Source organism: Microchirus variegatus (genome assembly GCF_963457635.1).
Source record: "Microchirus variegatus genome assembly, chromosome: 20".
Lineage (NCBI taxonomy): Eukaryota > Metazoa > Chordata > Actinopteri > Pleuronectiformes > Soleidae > Microchirus > Microchirus variegatus.
In genome coordinates, this window is record NC_139821.1 from 1,749,176 (window position 1) to 1,765,941 (window position 16,766).

Here is a 16,766-nt window from a genome sequence, read left to right on the forward strand (position 1 = left end):
AAAGGTTATAGTGACCCATTTCTTTTACCAGGTTAAAAAAAAAGGAGGAAATGGTAATTAAAAAATTTTTAAATTTTTTTTTTTTTAATTAACACTGAATTAAAATCAGGAAGTTTGAGTGTTTGAATAAAACAGCAAAGACGCAGAAGATTTGACAAAGGAAACCTTTATATTTCTTGTCAAAAATAAGTGAAGCCCGTTCGTTCGTACGTTCACCAAACAACTTCGCTGCTCGTCCTCCCGGCTTCACCACCAGGGGGCAGCAGGCTGCTACAGGGTTTCTCTGCACAAACTACAGTAAACAAGTCTTCAGGAAACATGCTTGGATTTTTCCACACAACCTTTTTTTTGCATTCAAACAATTTTATTTTGGTAAAATCATACATTTTTGTCGTTGCACAGCTGAGTCGTTGTCGTTCCCATGCAGCGCAGGAGCCTAGAAGCTAATACAGAAAAAGCAAAGTCTAACATCTAAAGAGCTCCAGAGTCGGAGCGGACGCGGAACATCAACCACCGCGCGGGTTCCACGTCCGACAAACTCCAGAGACGTCATATATGTAAATACAACAATGAGAATAAACCACATGTTTTCTTTAAGGATTGCCATGTGCCAGACATTCACTGGAGAAACACAATTATCGGGTCAAATCAGAGGAAAACAAATCAATAATGCACACAGTTGAAGACCAATATTCTTAGGAAACTTTTTTTTACCTTTTATTTTGACAGCTTTATTCCAAACCTTGGCATGTTTTCGTGTTAATTCCATTTCAAATTTTTGTTGATCAATCGATTTTTTTTTTTTTTTCTTTTTTAAGACGACGCGGGCCCCTGACGACGCCCCGCCCAAAAAACAGCTGTGGATATTATTTTTTACCGAGTCCAATGTTTTATTATTATTATTATTATTTTTATCTTTAACATTAAAAAGCTCACACTACCCCGAAATATAGAAATTTTCACGCATACAGGCGACATTCAACATTCAAGTGCCAGTGTTTTTGTACTGTCTTTTGGTCAAGTTTCTGAAACTTTCAAAGAATCACTTTGAGGCTTACAAAAATAAATATTTGTCAAAAATGCTTAATAAATTACACAACACTAGCAGCAAAAGTAGAATCTAGAAATCTGTGCAAATGGCTAAATTCCCCCTGACTGCTAAATCCCCCTGGTCCCAAATAAATCCTGGTTTTTTTTTACGTTACGTTGAGAAACTCCTTCCCCCCCTTTTGTAAACAAGCTGCGTTTGTTTTCTCTCTTTTTAAATCACGATCTCCTCACACACGATATTTGGAAGCTTAAGGACAACGTCGTCAAAAAGACATCTATATAAAACTCCAGATGTGCAATAAAAGAACTTCTGTAAAACTTGATGGGCGCGACGACGATGACGCGAGAGAGAGGCTAACAACACCGGAATCAAAGTAGCACCATCGATCTCGAGTTCTCAACAAACTGTCAGTGCATCCGCGATTAGTTCTACAACTTTTTATTTTTTAAAACTAACAAGATAAACAAAAAAAGAGAAAAAGGTTTCAAGGCACAACACACGCGATGAGAAAACGGGGAGGTCAAACGCCGCCTCCTCCTCCTCCTCCTCCTCTTCATCACAGCTGCTCCTCTCAGAGGAGACGCCTGCGCTGATTTATTTAAACACGTCCGACGGATGGCGACATCCTCTCAGACAGGAAGTGGACAAACTCCCACTTCCGGGTAACACGACGCAGCCGCGGAAACCAAAGCTGCGGACGACTGAGGTGCACTGAAAACCCCCGAACCCGCCCGAACCAACCCCTAAGTTAACGCCATAAACCCCGCCCGACCGAACCAACGCCCGTCTCCGTCTATTACAGATGAACCGATGCCTCCAACGCAGCTTGAAAAAGAGAAAAAACGTCTTTGTTAATTAAGTTGAAGCCTGCGACTCACTCGTCCCTCACGTGTCCCTCCTTCCTTGACCAAAAAACAAAACACTAGCGAGCGTAGAATACCATGTGGTGCCTCGTGGCGCCCGATCGATCCGGTAAACGCCAACAGCGCCACGCGACACGCCCTCCCGATGCTGTGGTCCTTTTTGTGCGGCCATTTTTGAACTTCACCTTTTCAAGATGGCAGCCATTCGTATTTTTTCCTTGTTTTACGTTAACATTTGTAGAGGAAATAAAATAAAAACAAAGATAAATTTTTTTTGCGCACCGAAAAATGTCTTTAAAAAAAAAAAAAAAAAGGAAAAAAACTCCGCCCACTAACGTAGCTAGCATTCCGTAACGTACTAGCTGCCATAACACTGACGAGTCAATTGTAGAGGAAAAAAAAACAAACGTTGTGGAGTAACAAGTTCCAGCATAGATTAGATTAATAATCCGCGATAATCTGCTTTTAACGACTTCCGTGTTTGTTAAGATTGCGACAGGAATGACAGCCGTTTGTTTCTCAGGAGCCTGTCCAGGATAGAGTGAGCAAAGAAAAGAAAAAAAGAAATGTAACTTTTTGTCCGAAGGATTAAAACGCGCTTTTGTTTTGCGCGTTAGCGTCACAGCGCGCGGCCGAGAGTGTGTGGACGACGCCGGCGTCAGCGGTGGCTCCAGTAGCTGTTTTTAACCATAGAGAAAAAAAGGCTACGCGATGTTCCTGCCATTTAATTTGAGCTTTCGAATGGAATCAAGATTCCCGGGAACAACAGCGCCCCCAGTGGTTTGCCAAGGTTTGAGTTTAACTTTTTTTTTTGTTGTTGTTTAAACCTTCCTTATACATATATTTATATTTGCTTTGTTTCACCAAACAAAATAAGAGTAAAAACTAATTTGGAGCTCGTGGCCGTGTTTGGTGCGGTGAAATAAACACAGATTTCCTGTTTAAATTCAAAAGGCAACAGTACATTAACACACAAATGATCCTCACGTGTCTTTGTTTCTTTCTCTTCTTCCATCCGTGTCCCCGCCCACAAAAAGAACAAAAACACTTGGAGCGGTGAACGTCCGAGGGGGTTTGCGGTCGGACGATAACGCGTCAGCATCCGTGCTCGCTCTGAGGCGTGAGGATCTCTGCGATGTCCGCGGCGTCGTCACGTTGGCGCTCGCTCGCTCGCACGAGCTGCCGACGTCTTTTAAAACTTTTTCGCGCCACAGAGAAGCCGATGGCAGAGAAGAGAACCAGGGTTGGTAATGTACTGTGTGTCCGTGAAGCTACACAGGGAGGGTTATTATGGTCTGGCTTTGAGTTAACATGTGGTTTCCATTGGGCTGGGTTGGCACGGCAACCGACGTCCTGAGGGCTTCACTAGTTGCCCCACCAATCCACGCTACCAGAGTGACTGTAGTTCCCGCCGTAGCCGTCGTTGCCGTAGAAGTTTCCGCCGAAGCCGCCTGGAGGAGGAGGAGCGGGGTCAAAGGTCAGGGTCGAACAGTGTCAGGCGCCAACAGGGGGCAGTATAACAATGTCAAAACATGGCCAAAAGGGCCAGGAAATTCACTGTAAATTTTCAGAAACCTTAAAAATAACAAAAAATGTTTTTCCGGTGTTGGTTTTTCAAAATAAGAGTTTGCTCTTTGCTGCATTTCACGAAAAACACCATGTTTTGTGCCAAAATCACATTTCATACAATGATTTACATTAATATAAAACATGAAAAAAAAGGTTAAAAACAAACTAGAGCTGTAACTAACGATTATTTTCGCAATTAATCGATGAATCGTTTGGTCCATAAAATGTCAGAAAATGTTAAAAAAAAACTGATCAGTGTTTGGCAAAGCTGGAAATTATGATGTTCTCAAAAGTCTTGTTTTGTACACAAACCAATATAATTCAGTTTTAATGATTTTTGTTCATGTGGAGCAAAGAAACCAAGAAAATTATCACATTTAAGAAGCGAAAACACTCAGAAAAAGCTTCAAACCAATTATCGATTATCAAAATAGTTGGAGATTAATTTAGTAATCAACTATCGATTAATTGTTTCAGCTCTAGAACTAACCAAAACATTTCTGAAGGTGTGGAGGTTCTTATTTTGCCGTGGCAGTGAGCCACAATCAATTACGTTATGTAGCGGAAACCCTGCGATGGAATTTATTTAAACTACTAAAGAAGGTTTTTTCAATTCTTATCAAACCTGCATCTGTGAATTATTACTGAATAAATAAAACTTTCCTCGATATCATTTCAACTACTCACAAAAAGCTAGGGATATTATTCGACAAGAATATCTGAGTGAAAAGGTCACGCTACAGTGATATTCTACCACTGAACAATTGGACCTTCCTTTAACTTAAGTGCATTTTAAGGTATATTCTGAAATTGAATACAAAAATCCATAACTTTTTTGTCAGTAGTGTAATTGTAAATATATGACAAAGACCTCCGTCCTCACCTCCACCGAAGCCGCGGTTTCCTCCGTGACCTCCCGTGCTACGACCTCCGCGGCTCCCGCCGAAGTTTCCGGCGCCACCGGGCGTCTGACGGTAATCCCGAGCTCCGAAGCCACCGGAGAACCTGAAGCAGAACAAGAAGGTTTCCACTCATTAACCATCAGATGCGTATAAGAGGAACACATTTTTTTTTTTTTTTAAAGTAGCGGTGGGCACTTAACAGCGTGAACGCTAGCACACGCGAGACGAGCGTGACGTCATGTGTCCGTGACTTCCGATTGTTAAAATGAGTCTCTAAAGTAACGCTAAACTTTAAAAACAGACACGTACGTTGGTTATTTGTTAGCGCTGCTCTTTTCCTTTAATAAACAGACTGCTCCAGTTACACTGTAAGCGTGCTAACAGGAGCTAATGCAGCTAACTGGTTAACGGTGCCTGGATTCTGGTGTCGCGGCACGTAAACATGACGTCAAGCGCCTCTTTTTCCAGTCAGTCGTCATGGAAACGTGTCACGCGTTAACCTAGTGCCCAGCACTTTTTAAAGAGAATTAAAAACACATTTATCTCCAACATTTAGAGGGTCTCTGCAGGTTTCAACAAGTCAAATTTAAGACTTAAGACTTTTTTAAGACCACTATGAATACAATTTAAGACTCATTTCAAATCCATACTGGCAAAAAAGTACAAAAGACATGAAGGTGGCCTACTTTAGACCTTTAAAAACTGTATTTAAGAACTTTCATGAGATCTTAGGAGAATTTAAGACATTTCAAGGCCTTAAATTCAAATTATTGGATTTAAGACTTATTTAGCAGAACAAATGTACAGCGTGAAAGCAACACCGACCTCTTGGAGCGCCCGCGGCCGGTGCTCTTGTGCTGGTGGTCGTAGGCGAGGCTCTCCAGCCAGGAGGGAACCTCCTGCTTGGCCTCCCCGAGGATGTCCAGCAAATCTTTGGTTATGTTGCTGTTTTTGTCGTTAAAGAACGACGTGGCCAGACCTACAAGCGACAAGAGAAGCTCGAGGTTAACGTCGAGGACACTGAAATCACAGAGCATGAAAGAAACAGGAGGAGGAGGGGTTCGTACCGAGGTTGCCCACACGTCCCGTACGGCCGATACGGTGAACGTACTCCTCAATGTCGCTGGGCAAATCAAAGTTGATGACGTGCTTCACGTTGGAGATGTCCAGACCTCGAGCGGCCACCTGTGAGAAGAAGGTGAGGTCCAGTCAGACAAGGGTCCGTTTACAGAGTTTAACTTCGTGCTCCAGTTAAAAGCCGTTAAACTCACGGCTGTGGCCACTAAGATGGGGCTGCGTCCAGAGCGGAACTGAGCAAGCGCCTCCTCGCGGTCTCTCTGGGACCTGTCGCCGTGGATGCTGGTGCAGGCGTAGCCTTCGCGGTACAGGAAGTCCTCCAGGGCGTCCGCGCCCTTCTTGGTCTCCACAAACACCAGCGTGAGAGAGTCTTTACCTGTGGGGATCGCAGACATGCGGAGGATGAGGTCGCGGAGAACGACGCATCGGCAAGAGAGAGACAAAAATACATTTGTATATGATCCACAACATAAGAGGAGGAAAAGGCTGTGGGTGGATCGTCTAAAACCAAGAAGATGAGACATTAAAAACAGTTATGAGAAGGAAAGAAAAGAAAGATGAAGACAGGGGCTGCATAAACGCTCAGTGATTTAAAAACAACTCTTTTCCACACAGTTAAAAACCAAATTAATAACTGACTGAACTTAAATCTAGACCAGAACAACAAACTACATCCTCTTCTCTCCATGTGTAACCTTTTATTTTGAAAGGTTCTGGTTTGTCACTAAAATGTCTGTTAAGTGAGTTTCTTCAGAGTGTTAATGATTTTAAAATCCAATTACGGCTTCATGTCTTAAACCAGAAGATGACGACCTGTTTAATGTGGTTAAGTTCAAGTTTGGACTTCAATTTTCCATTTTCACAGATTAATTCAGCCTTAAACTCGAGGGTTAGCCCTAAACAAGCAGCCGTGGAAATAAGTCAAACATCAAAACACAGTAACGGTAACAAAAAAGAAAGAATGACACCATGTATGTGGCTGGAAACATTCACGTATCAAAATCAATGATGATATTTTCAAACTAGTTAAAGCTAGTAATAACCAGGGCCTCATCCATCACCACTAAATAATCCTTTATGAGCTTTATGGCTGCACTGAGGAGCATCAGCAAAAATAAATGAGACAAATTAACAGATTATAACCATTTGTTGCGTCTGAAAACCTAAGATTTATATCCTCAAATTTCATCTTGTTGTAAATTATTCCGTTTTAAAAAGATTTCTTTGTGATGTGGAGCAAAGAAAACAGGAAATATTCACATTTAAAAACCACATACTGATTTATAATATGGTTTGTAACCATTTTAAAAAGCATAGAAAAGCATGTGTGTCATTCAAGAATCACAGCATAATTAAGATAATCTATCAATAACAGAATCAACACAGATGAACTCTTATAATAAAAGGTGAAAACAAAGATAAATAATAAACTGAGGCAGCATGTCAGGGCGAGGGGGGGGGGGGGGGGATCAGAGGGACAGGATGGGCTGTGGTTTATGTGTGTGATGTTTCTCTGGCTCAGAGTGAATTATGGCAGATTTTATTGTTTAAACTCACCCGGCTTCTCTGGGGTCTCAGTCACATTGTCCTGAACCTCAGTGGGAATAACTGAGATAAAACCAAACCAGCCAGTAAACGTCAGGCTGATCAACTCAGTTCAACACTTCACTTTCACACAAACAGCTGTTTTTCTTTGATACGTCCCTGCCCGCTCACTATCACCCTTTAATCACGACTACATTTATTAGCACACACATTAGCTCGCTTACATACAATGGGCAGACTAGGCTGAAAAAAATTCAGGGTCAATTACACAAACTGTCTGTGGGAATTCACGGGAAAAAGTGTCATATATATATACACAATAAACAGTCATATGAAAACTGTCCAGCAGGAGGCAGAAGAGGGAGCTAGCGCCATGATAAAATCTCAGTATTTAAACTCTAATCTGGATTTATTATGTTATAATTGAGAATATAATCTGGTTAAGCACATCATAGATAAAATATCTACCTCATAATATCATAACAGACTTGACTTTAGTCTCAAATGTCACCTGTGATGTCATGTAGGAGGCGTGGCCTTAGCAGGAAGCATTGACATTCTACTGCAGCGTCTCAAATGCGGCCCACCACTAAAATGTATGTTTGATATTTACACATTATGGATCACAAATATGTTTTTATAGTGAATAATCTTAATATATAAAAAAAAAACACCTTTTTTTTTTTAAATTATGTAAAAGGTGTCACGGTGGAATAATGTGATATCGTTTAAAGCCAACATCGCCCACCCCGACTCAACGGTTATTATTCCTCACACAGTATGGCTTTAATTCACTTGACTGCCCCCTACTGACCAGACCAGGTCATTTGAGTTTGAGACCCCTGTTCTAACTCCATTTACATTAAATCGTATCTTTCTTTAGCCAAAGATTATGGTACAATATATTCTTTAACGACTATATTCCAGTTTGTTCCTCTCAAATTCCCACAAAAATGTCTAAATTTTTGACATAACTTTGCAGCCCGAGGAAAAACCGACAGCACCAGCGAGACCGACATTTACGAAAGAGTGAAAACGGACAAAAACACGTAAACGCGCGTTTGTCTGCGATCCTCACCTGTGGCGTTGAGCAGGTCGAGGAGGAAGGACCTCTTGTCCGGCTCTTCCACCCACACCACCTTCTGGGTGATGTTTTCTGAGGTAGAACCAACGCGGCCCACAGCCAGGAAAATGTAGTCCTCCAGGAAATCACGAGCCAGGATCTACACACAAACAAACAAAGAAGAGTCAGACAAGTCCATATTCATCACTAAACACTGTGGATGCTGCTGCTGGTTCTGACGGTACCTGGATCTCCTTGGGGAAGGTGGCACTGAACATCATGGTGTGACGAATGCCTTTGGGCGGCATCGTGTCCTGCTCCACGATGCGTCTGATCTGGGGCTCGAAACCCATGTCCAACATGCGATCAGCCTCGTCCAGGACCAGGTAGCTGCAAAGACAGAAGGAAAACACGCGAGTTTCAGACCTCAGATCAGATGACGAATACTTTGTTTTTTCCCTCATTTCTGCATTAAACTGACTTGCAATACTCCAGGCCGATCTTGCCCCTCTCCATCATGTCGACCAGACGGCCGGGCGTGGCCACCAGCAGGTGGCAGCCTCTCTCCAGTTCCCTGATCTGCTGACCGATGTCGGCGCCGCCGTACACCACGCAGGGACGCACGTGTGAGCGATAGGCGAACTACGAACGTGGGGGAAAAACGGTTAAAGCTTCAATAACGTACACACAAAAGTCCTGTCGGGACGGGTTTAACTGGGTGATTCTCACCTTCCTGGCCTCGTCGTAGATCTGCAGGGCCAGCTCTCTGGTGGGAGCCAGCACCAGGGAGATGGGGTACTGCTTACGACGGCCGTACCTTCCATTGTCCTGAGACCGAGAGAGAGAGAGAGGGGAATTATGTGGTGTGAACTGAAATCGAATGGATGAGACTTCGGCGCAGATCCTCAGACTCCATCAGTACCTGTCCACCGCCCTTAGAAGCCTGCAGAGCGTCTCCTGGACCCTCGGTGTAGATCTGACTCAGCACGGGCAGCAAGAAGGCGGCCGTTTTACCAGAGCCTGGAACAAAGCGCAGATCAGTCAGACTTTACCCGAGAACGTTCAGATAAAAACCTAAAAAGTCTGAATACGAACCAGTCTGAGCACAGGCCATCAAGTCCCTCTTGGCCTTGATGATGGGGATGGCGTACTTCTGGACCGGAGTGGGACGAGTGTAGCGACTCAGATCGATGTTCCCCATGATGATCTCCCCCATTTCCACGTCGTGGAACTTCAGGTTTCGAAGAACAGGAAAGAGAGCGTCCATTAGACAAGTTGACGTCTAATTAAGCGGCATTTTTTCGGCCAAAAGTCAAAACTAAACTTACGCTGTCAATGTTGGGCGGGCATTTGTTCCCAGTGGCCTCCACGGGAATATCATCGTACTTCTCAAAGTTGATCCCGGTGTTGCCTCCGGCGAAAAGCTCACTAGAAAAAAAAATACAAAAGGATGTGTCAAATGCAGAACAAAAACAGCTGCTAACGGCGCACTGTTTGTCGCGAGCAGAATCTTGTTTTTACCGTTCCAGGCGCTCGTTGGGAGCGGTGGGTTTGGACCAGTCGTCTTCTCTGGAGTCATCCTGCCAGCGGCTGTTTCCTCCGCCGCCACCAAAGCCACCACGCTCGTATCTGCGCACGCACAAAGAGAATTAGTTTGAAAACAAAACGACGTCCGATTGTTACGTTGTACGTCAACCACACAACGCCCACTCACCTTCCTCTGGAGCTCCCCCCGCGGTCGTTGAAGAAGGCCGACTTGGAGCGATCGTTGCGGCCTCCGAAGCTGCTGTAGGCGGCGTCCCGCGGCTGCCCTCCTCCGCCTCCTCCTCCTCCACCTCCCCAGTTGCTGTCTTTGTTTTCGTACGTTCCAAATCCTGCGAACCCAGAGACGCGTCAGTGCGACAGCCAGAGTTTTCGTTTCAGCAGAGTCAGACGGCGTCGCGTTCTTACCGCGCGCCAAAGCGTGGCGTTTGAAAAACCCACGTCATCCTAAAACTCAGCTCAATTAAGCGCTAAACTCACTCCACATCTTATCATGTAGGTGCTGAGCAACTGTCGATAAAACAAGGGCCGGGGGAGGAGGGCGGAGTTAACTTAACCTACACTGCCACCACCAAACAGACTTTAAGGCACGATAGGATTTCCCCACCTGCGTTCTGTAATGGCTGATTAAACGAGCCTCCGCCCCTGTTACCACGGTAGGCGCCACGCCCACCTCTATCGTTGCGAGGGGGTCCTCGCCCTCCGAAGCCCCCGTTTGTGCGGTTGTCGTGGTAACCGTTCACAAATCCGTTGCTGCGTCCACCATCCCATCCTGGAGAATCTTTGTGGAGAGAGGAAGGGAAGTGTGAGAGGAAGCGTGGAAAATAAAAAAGCTGCACAAGGTGTGTTTGCGTTTAAGCGTTGACCCGTTTGGAGAGGAACGCCTCAGCGAAATTCAAGGAATGGGTCTGGTATGAGTCCTGGTTGTGCCCCGAGTGCCCTCTGCACCAAAACTAGCCATTTTCATACTAGCCATGAAGGCTAACGATTCTTTTTGTTGTTATTGTTTTAAATTGATTTTACTATCCTATGTTGTTGACAACCTGCCAAGGGAGTAAAGATGGAAATTAGCCGTTTATGTTCATTAATATTTTTTTGTCCCTGCTTTAAATAAAATCAAACTCAAAGTTTAAGTCTACAATATCTTTGAGAACATGTTTACATCTTTATCTCAGGAAAAAAAGTTTGTGAATCACTCTCCCACACTAAACCCCATAGAGAAAAGCAATGATTTTAGCTCACAGGGACACAGGAGCTGCTGGTCCTCTGCTGCCTCGTGTGGTCAACTTGTGTCACAGAGTCAAGTCTAAATGAAATATTTCAAAAGCCGAATTCATTAAAAATCAGACATTTGAACTAAGTGATGGAGGCAGCAGTGGATCAACAACTCCTGTGAACTCTGTGATGTTAAAATCACTGGTTTTCTCTATGGGGTTTGGTGCACAATGAAAAACGCTTATTTAATGAGGCGATTCATTTAATAAATGGCTAAAATTGTGTTTTTTTGTGGTTCTATAGACAGGGGACGCTCAAATCTGTGTCATACCGACTCTACACTTAGTTTTCTGTTTTGTTGCTCGAGGAATGGACACTTTTAAAAAGGTGAAAATAAATATAATCCTTTTGACTTTTCTGTGACGAGCCCAGTGTGGACATTTACCACAACGATCTGCCCAGCTGTGGACACTGGACGTGTCCTCGGAGGATGAGGCTGGAGTGGGAATACGGACAGTCAGCGCCAACACCGACAGCAGCAGCACAGATCTAGGCTCAGGTTAGTCACACATCAGGAAGTGGATCAGCCAAAAGGGGGAGCGGTGACTCTAGGTCCGTACAGCGACGGGTAACTGCATCCGTCGCAGTGCCCCCTTCAGTCAAGCACAAGGAAAAGCCTTGTAATGCTTCAACACAGGCACAAACTGGTCCCCGGCTCAGATTATCTGAGTAAATAAATTCATAATATCTTGGGTCGCTTTGAAAGAATCTTCAAAAAAGGTGACCAGATGTGGATTTGGGCAAATTTAATCACTCAGACAAGTTTCACAACAGAAGTGATTCACTGTGCAGACATGGCAGCGCGCACACACACACACACACCGTGCAGCAGGGTCACGTCCTGACAGCAGTGCAGATCAACCACACACACACACGCCAAACCAGAAAAACACCAGCGCCGACAGGTACCAACAGACGTGACTCATTCACCAGCTCCTGTCACCACTAGCCCGACAATCCTTTTAGCGAATGTTTCGTTAAGGTTTTTCATCTTTAAATATAGAGATTCAGACCATAAGCTAGCTAACTTGTTTTCAGAATGTGAAAAACTACTTTCAATAACCCGCGAATCGTTTCGGTTATAGAAGTTTTGACAATGAGGTTAAACGTCACTATTTCACGTTAGTTGGCAAGTTGAAAATGCCGTTTTACCAGGTGCCACCAGGGGGAGCAGCACTTTCCCAGTCAATACAGGGCCTCACAATTCATTTTTCCTACTTTTAAGGTTTAGAAAATGTCAAACCGTGTCATGTTGTCCGTTTAAAAGGCACTAAAACAGAATAAGACATTTTTGGTATCAGTAAATACTAGAGCTGCAACTAATGATTATTTCTTATAATTCTTCAAGCGGTTAGATGGTCTGCAACGTCGATTGCGATGTCCTCAAATGTCCACAAAACCAAGAATAATTCAGCTTTGACTATTTTGGTTATATGAAGCAAAGAAACCTGAAAATATTCTCATTTAAGAAGCTTGAAAAAACTGTTTAAATTCTTTTTAAAATCACTAATCAAGTCGACTAATGTAAAAAGTCTTTATTCAAATGAAAATTGTGGCAGTAAAATGTTCACATGCCTGTTAAAGAGAGCGGGGACGTCCAAACTTTACAAAAATAAAAGCCCTGCTCTGGTTTCATGAAGTTTCCACATTAGTACGACTGTCACTCACACTGGTGTTTTCTTTCCTTTTTTAAAAAAAAAAACGTGCATCGTTAGTCGCGTGGTTATCTGCAAAGCGTGGACAAACGCGGTTGTTAGGCCCAGATTTCTGCTGCACTTGTCAGGGAACGTTGAGCTACGTAACGCTGTGATGCCACGGCCAGGTCTGCTCGAGCGTGGCATGCAGGTAAAAGTGGAGGTTTATACCACATCTGTTTGTCCAGCCCCCACTGTAGGCGTGGTAAAAGGCAAGCTCTTGAGAGGCCAGTCTTGGGTAACCTGAGCAAAAGTAAGGGAAGCAGGCTATAAAAAGACTCGCCCCATAGTTCACGGGCTCATGCAGGTATTGAGTGTTGGGGGCTCGACTTTGTGCTAAAATAGTTACCGATCTTACAGTCGTCCCATCCTGGAATAAAGTTATTTCCGTGTCTTTGCTGACACTCTGCTTGCCATGGCTGTGGACACTGATTAGGAGAAACTTGGGGGGGGGACATGAAAGATAAGCTTCAATATATAAATAAGAACAGTGGAGGAGGAGACGGTCATTTTAACGTGGTGCAGGATAGGGCTGGGTGATATAAATTCAATTATTCTTAGTCTATAAGCTGATAAGGAGATGTGTGGATATAAAGCTGCACACAGGCCATTTCTCTAGACTCAGGAAAGGTTTTTGAGAGCGACTATACACTGTAAATAAAATATAACCGTTTATTGGACGACGCATGACGACTGACTGGAAAAAACGTGTGCCGTCATGCTTGGGTGTCCAGGCACCGTTTACCAGTTAGCTCCATTAGCTCGTTTAGCGCCGTTAGCACACATACAGTTGAACAGGAGCGGTCTGTTTATTAAAGGGAAAGAGCAGCGCTAACAAACAACTAGCATACCCCAATACTGAGTATGTGTGCCCATCTGTTTTCAAAGTTGTGCGTTACTTAGATATTAATTTTAACAATCAGGAGTCACGTAAACACGACGTCATGGAAACTCATCAGGCAGCGAGCCCTGCACTACTGTTAAAACAGTAAAATATGCACTTACAGCATTTAATCTCATATTAAACCTGTTTAATTCTCATCAAAATTGGGCTTTAAAATATAATTTCTATGGTTGCATCAACTGATAACTCGATTCAATCATTAAGAGTTTAAATAATTAATCTGGTTTCTTTGCTTGTATAACAAAGAAATTGTTTTGGTTTGTGGACAAAGACATTTGAGAACATCTGGCAAGACCCGATGATGAATAGTTGTGGCTTAAACAACAGTTTTGTTGACTCCATGCAATGTTTTAATATGAACAATATTTAGTGTATTTCACAAATGTGCTCAATATAAAAGACATGATCATCAATGCAACAGGCTTTAAAGCAGGAAAAGTCACAGATGCCATATATTGCCCAGCTCTAGTGCAAAAGATTAAAAAAGTGTTTATTTACATCAAATTTCTGCAAGCATTTGAGCAGAGAAGCACATGAATTAACCATGGGCAGATCATTAGCTTTTTACAGTGTGTGTGGAAACACTGGTATATAGCTGCCGTGTAAAAATTGGCCACTTTCATGCATGTGGAAATGCAGGTTTGCCCTCAGCGTAAGCAGACAGAAGGGACTTACAGAGATTTACTGGTGCCACTGAATAACCGCACTGTCTACCAGCGGAATAAGCATTTCCTGCTGTGGAACAAGAAGACAGCAAAAAGGAAGAAAAAAAACGTCAAGTGTGCAATGACATAAGTCACACCATGAAGTTTTGTATTTAAAAAAAAAAAGAAAAAGTCAAAATTAAAAGCCTTTAAGAGGCTGAACAAGTGAAGAAAACTCAGTTTAAATTGACTTTAATGCAGCTAAAAAACACTTCCACTCGATCAGAGCACAGAGACTCGCACCAGGAAGTAGAAAGAGTTTTGAAATGTGTCCATGTTTGTCTCCACTTTACAGAACTACTTACCACTTTCTCACACCACGCACAGAAAGTCCTTTTTAAATGTCTCGCTCTTTGTTTCGTGCACAAATTTGGGCGTCCTCAACATCAGTTTGTGACGTAAAAGTCACCGTTTGGTCAGGACTAATCGCCTCACCACGTTCACGATGGTGCTTGCTCTTACCATGCTCTGATGGACTCTAAGCTTCCAATAATAACCACACACAGACACACAAAGACAACATGTGGTGACTCACTGAACTCACCATTTTTGGAAGCATCTTTGTTCCTCAGGTGAGGTGGAATATAACGCCCTGAGTGAAGAGGAAGGAAAACGTGTCAGACACGATTGTTTGGCACAAGACTGCAATCATTTATGTCCGATGAATTCAGTCATTTGTTATTCTTTACATTTTTACAGACCAAACAACTCAATGTTGACTTCCTGCCTAATAAGAGATTCCATTAAAGGGGTAAAACACTCGACTTACGTCCAGTTCCTCCGCCTTGTCCGTCAGCAGAGTTCAAGTCTAGGGCAGCAAGCTGAAAGAAAGAAAAAAAGCACAAATTAACTTCAATAAAACTAAAATCATATTGCCGTTATAGTTGTGGAGAGAATTCTGACGCGGGTCTAAGCAGATTTGTACACTATAGCTAACAATTGTCTGATGCAGCGCCTTGAAAGAGTATAATAGCCGTACAATGCATTTGTGACAAGGGCCTTGCTTAGTGGGGGCAGCCATCTTGTTTCCTGTTTTGAATTCCCTGTCCATTTGCTACAAACGGTCGTTCCGTTTTCCAAAATTCCTAATTTGGTTCACTTTTAAGCTTTCACGACACCTGCCCTGATGTGGGTTTACAGCATTCGCGTAAACTTTACTCCATTTTTCTTCTTCAACTTATAATACAACCGTAACTCTACCCAAAGTTAGAGAGAATCAGGACTCCGTTTTAATGAATTATACTTAAGTAATGTTTACAGCGCCGCCTCAGGCGAGGAGGGGAATAGTTATTCAGAAGGTTTGGTTACAACCCCCCAATTGAAACCGAATCACGCGGATTGTTAGGTGTGAAACGACCTTAAAGTTCCAGGTTCACAGTGTCCTTTGAGAACTACTTTATGAAGCGTATTAGAGTAAAGTAATGGAGGACAAAGTCGACAGTTCTGCCTCATTAAGAATTAAAGTGTTATCCGTGTCGAGTGAATTACATTTAAGCTCATTTCAGTCGAATAACTGCAAACACGTTGATTTGTTTAACATGGCAGAGTCGTATCAGATCATTTAACTGCTTTATCTCACTGAACAAACTCACTACCTGTTACAAAACACACATTTAATCCTGGTTTATCCAACACACAAAATGACAAGCGTTGAGAAAATACGTATTTTTTTATTTTAATAAATTTAAATAAATTAACAAACACGTAACGTGTCACGCCGAATTATGCGTTTTATAAATGAAAACACGCAAGTTAACGTTCGCTTCGTTATTAAAACAACGGCTGACAACGTTTTTTTTTCCTCCTGCGCCACGTTTCAGGTCGAGAAGGCCCGAAAAGCAGCCGAGGCTAACGCACACAAACACCGGCCGGGTCGGAAATGCTAGCTCCGGCTAGCCCCCCGGTAAATTTCCACTCGCTTACAAACACAATTCCGCGTCGTTTCTTAAACGCGTCTTCGGTACAAACTTGACCAGACGTGTTAGTAAAAGCTCATAAATGTGAGAACACGGCGGAGAAAAGTCGACTCGCGTGAGTTTTTCCGGCTCAAGCGCGAGTGGCGAACTCCGCCATCATCACCATCTTCTCAGGGCCGCCTCCATTTTAGCAGACGCAGCGTTAGCATCGCGCAGCTAACGCGGCTAACGAACCGGTCGTAAAAGCTCACGGAGGCAGCGGAAAATAAGCACAAATGTGAACAAGAACAAGCGGATCCATGTTACTCACCTGCTGATCTAGACCGTGTTGATTATCAATGACCACATGACTCATAACTAAAGAGAGAAGTGACGATGATTTCTGAAGAGAAAACGATTTTCTTTGTTAGCTCCACGGGCTAATGATGCTAACGTTAACTTAGCCTCGCGTTTGCTTTAAATGTATCGAATATTTAGAATTAAATCTGTACAAGCAGCGGCTGCGCGTGTTAAAGAAGACTGCGTTGTTTCTTTTCTTTATTTTTTAACTTTAAATAAATAAAAGTACGCTTTGTGATATATAAATAGAATTTCCTTTCAAGTTTGGGGGTGAAATGACGACAGTGGAGCCGCAGAAACAGAAACTCCCTCCCGGCAGACG

General features: G+C 43.2%; 1 protein-coding gene across 7 annotated transcripts; it reads right to left on the reverse strand.

Moving 5' to 3' along the window:
- Positions 1-166: 166 nt before the first annotated feature.
- On the reverse strand, positions 167-16,766 carry ddx3xa (DEAD-box helicase 3 X-linked a). Of its 7 annotated transcripts, XM_083906965.1 has the most exons (22): positions 16,416-16,766; positions 14,959-15,010; positions 14,734-14,781; positions 14,161-14,220; positions 12,931-13,023; positions 12,753-12,824; positions 10,286-10,393; positions 9,785-9,944; positions 9,592-9,699; positions 9,399-9,498; positions 9,166-9,301; positions 8,993-9,090; positions 8,800-8,898; positions 8,552-8,712; positions 8,316-8,460; positions 8,086-8,230; positions 7,020-7,070; positions 5,657-5,838; positions 5,453-5,570; positions 5,211-5,364; positions 4,367-4,488; positions 167-3,365 (listed from the first exon to the last, which is right to left on the reverse strand). In XM_083906965.1, exons 1-22 carry the CDS (start codon positions 16,458-16,460, stop codon positions 3,280-3,282), a joined length of 2,343 nt encoding a protein of 780 aa, XP_083763091.1. In that variant the 5' UTR covers positions 16,461-16,766; the 3' UTR covers positions 167-3,279. The 7 variants fall into 7 exon arrangements, with proteins under 7 accessions (XP_083763091.1, XP_083763092.1, XP_083763095.1 ...); XM_083906966.1 differs by lacking the exon at positions 7,020-7,070; XM_083906969.1 differs by lacking the exon at positions 7,020-7,070 and having other exon boundaries at positions 10,220-10,393.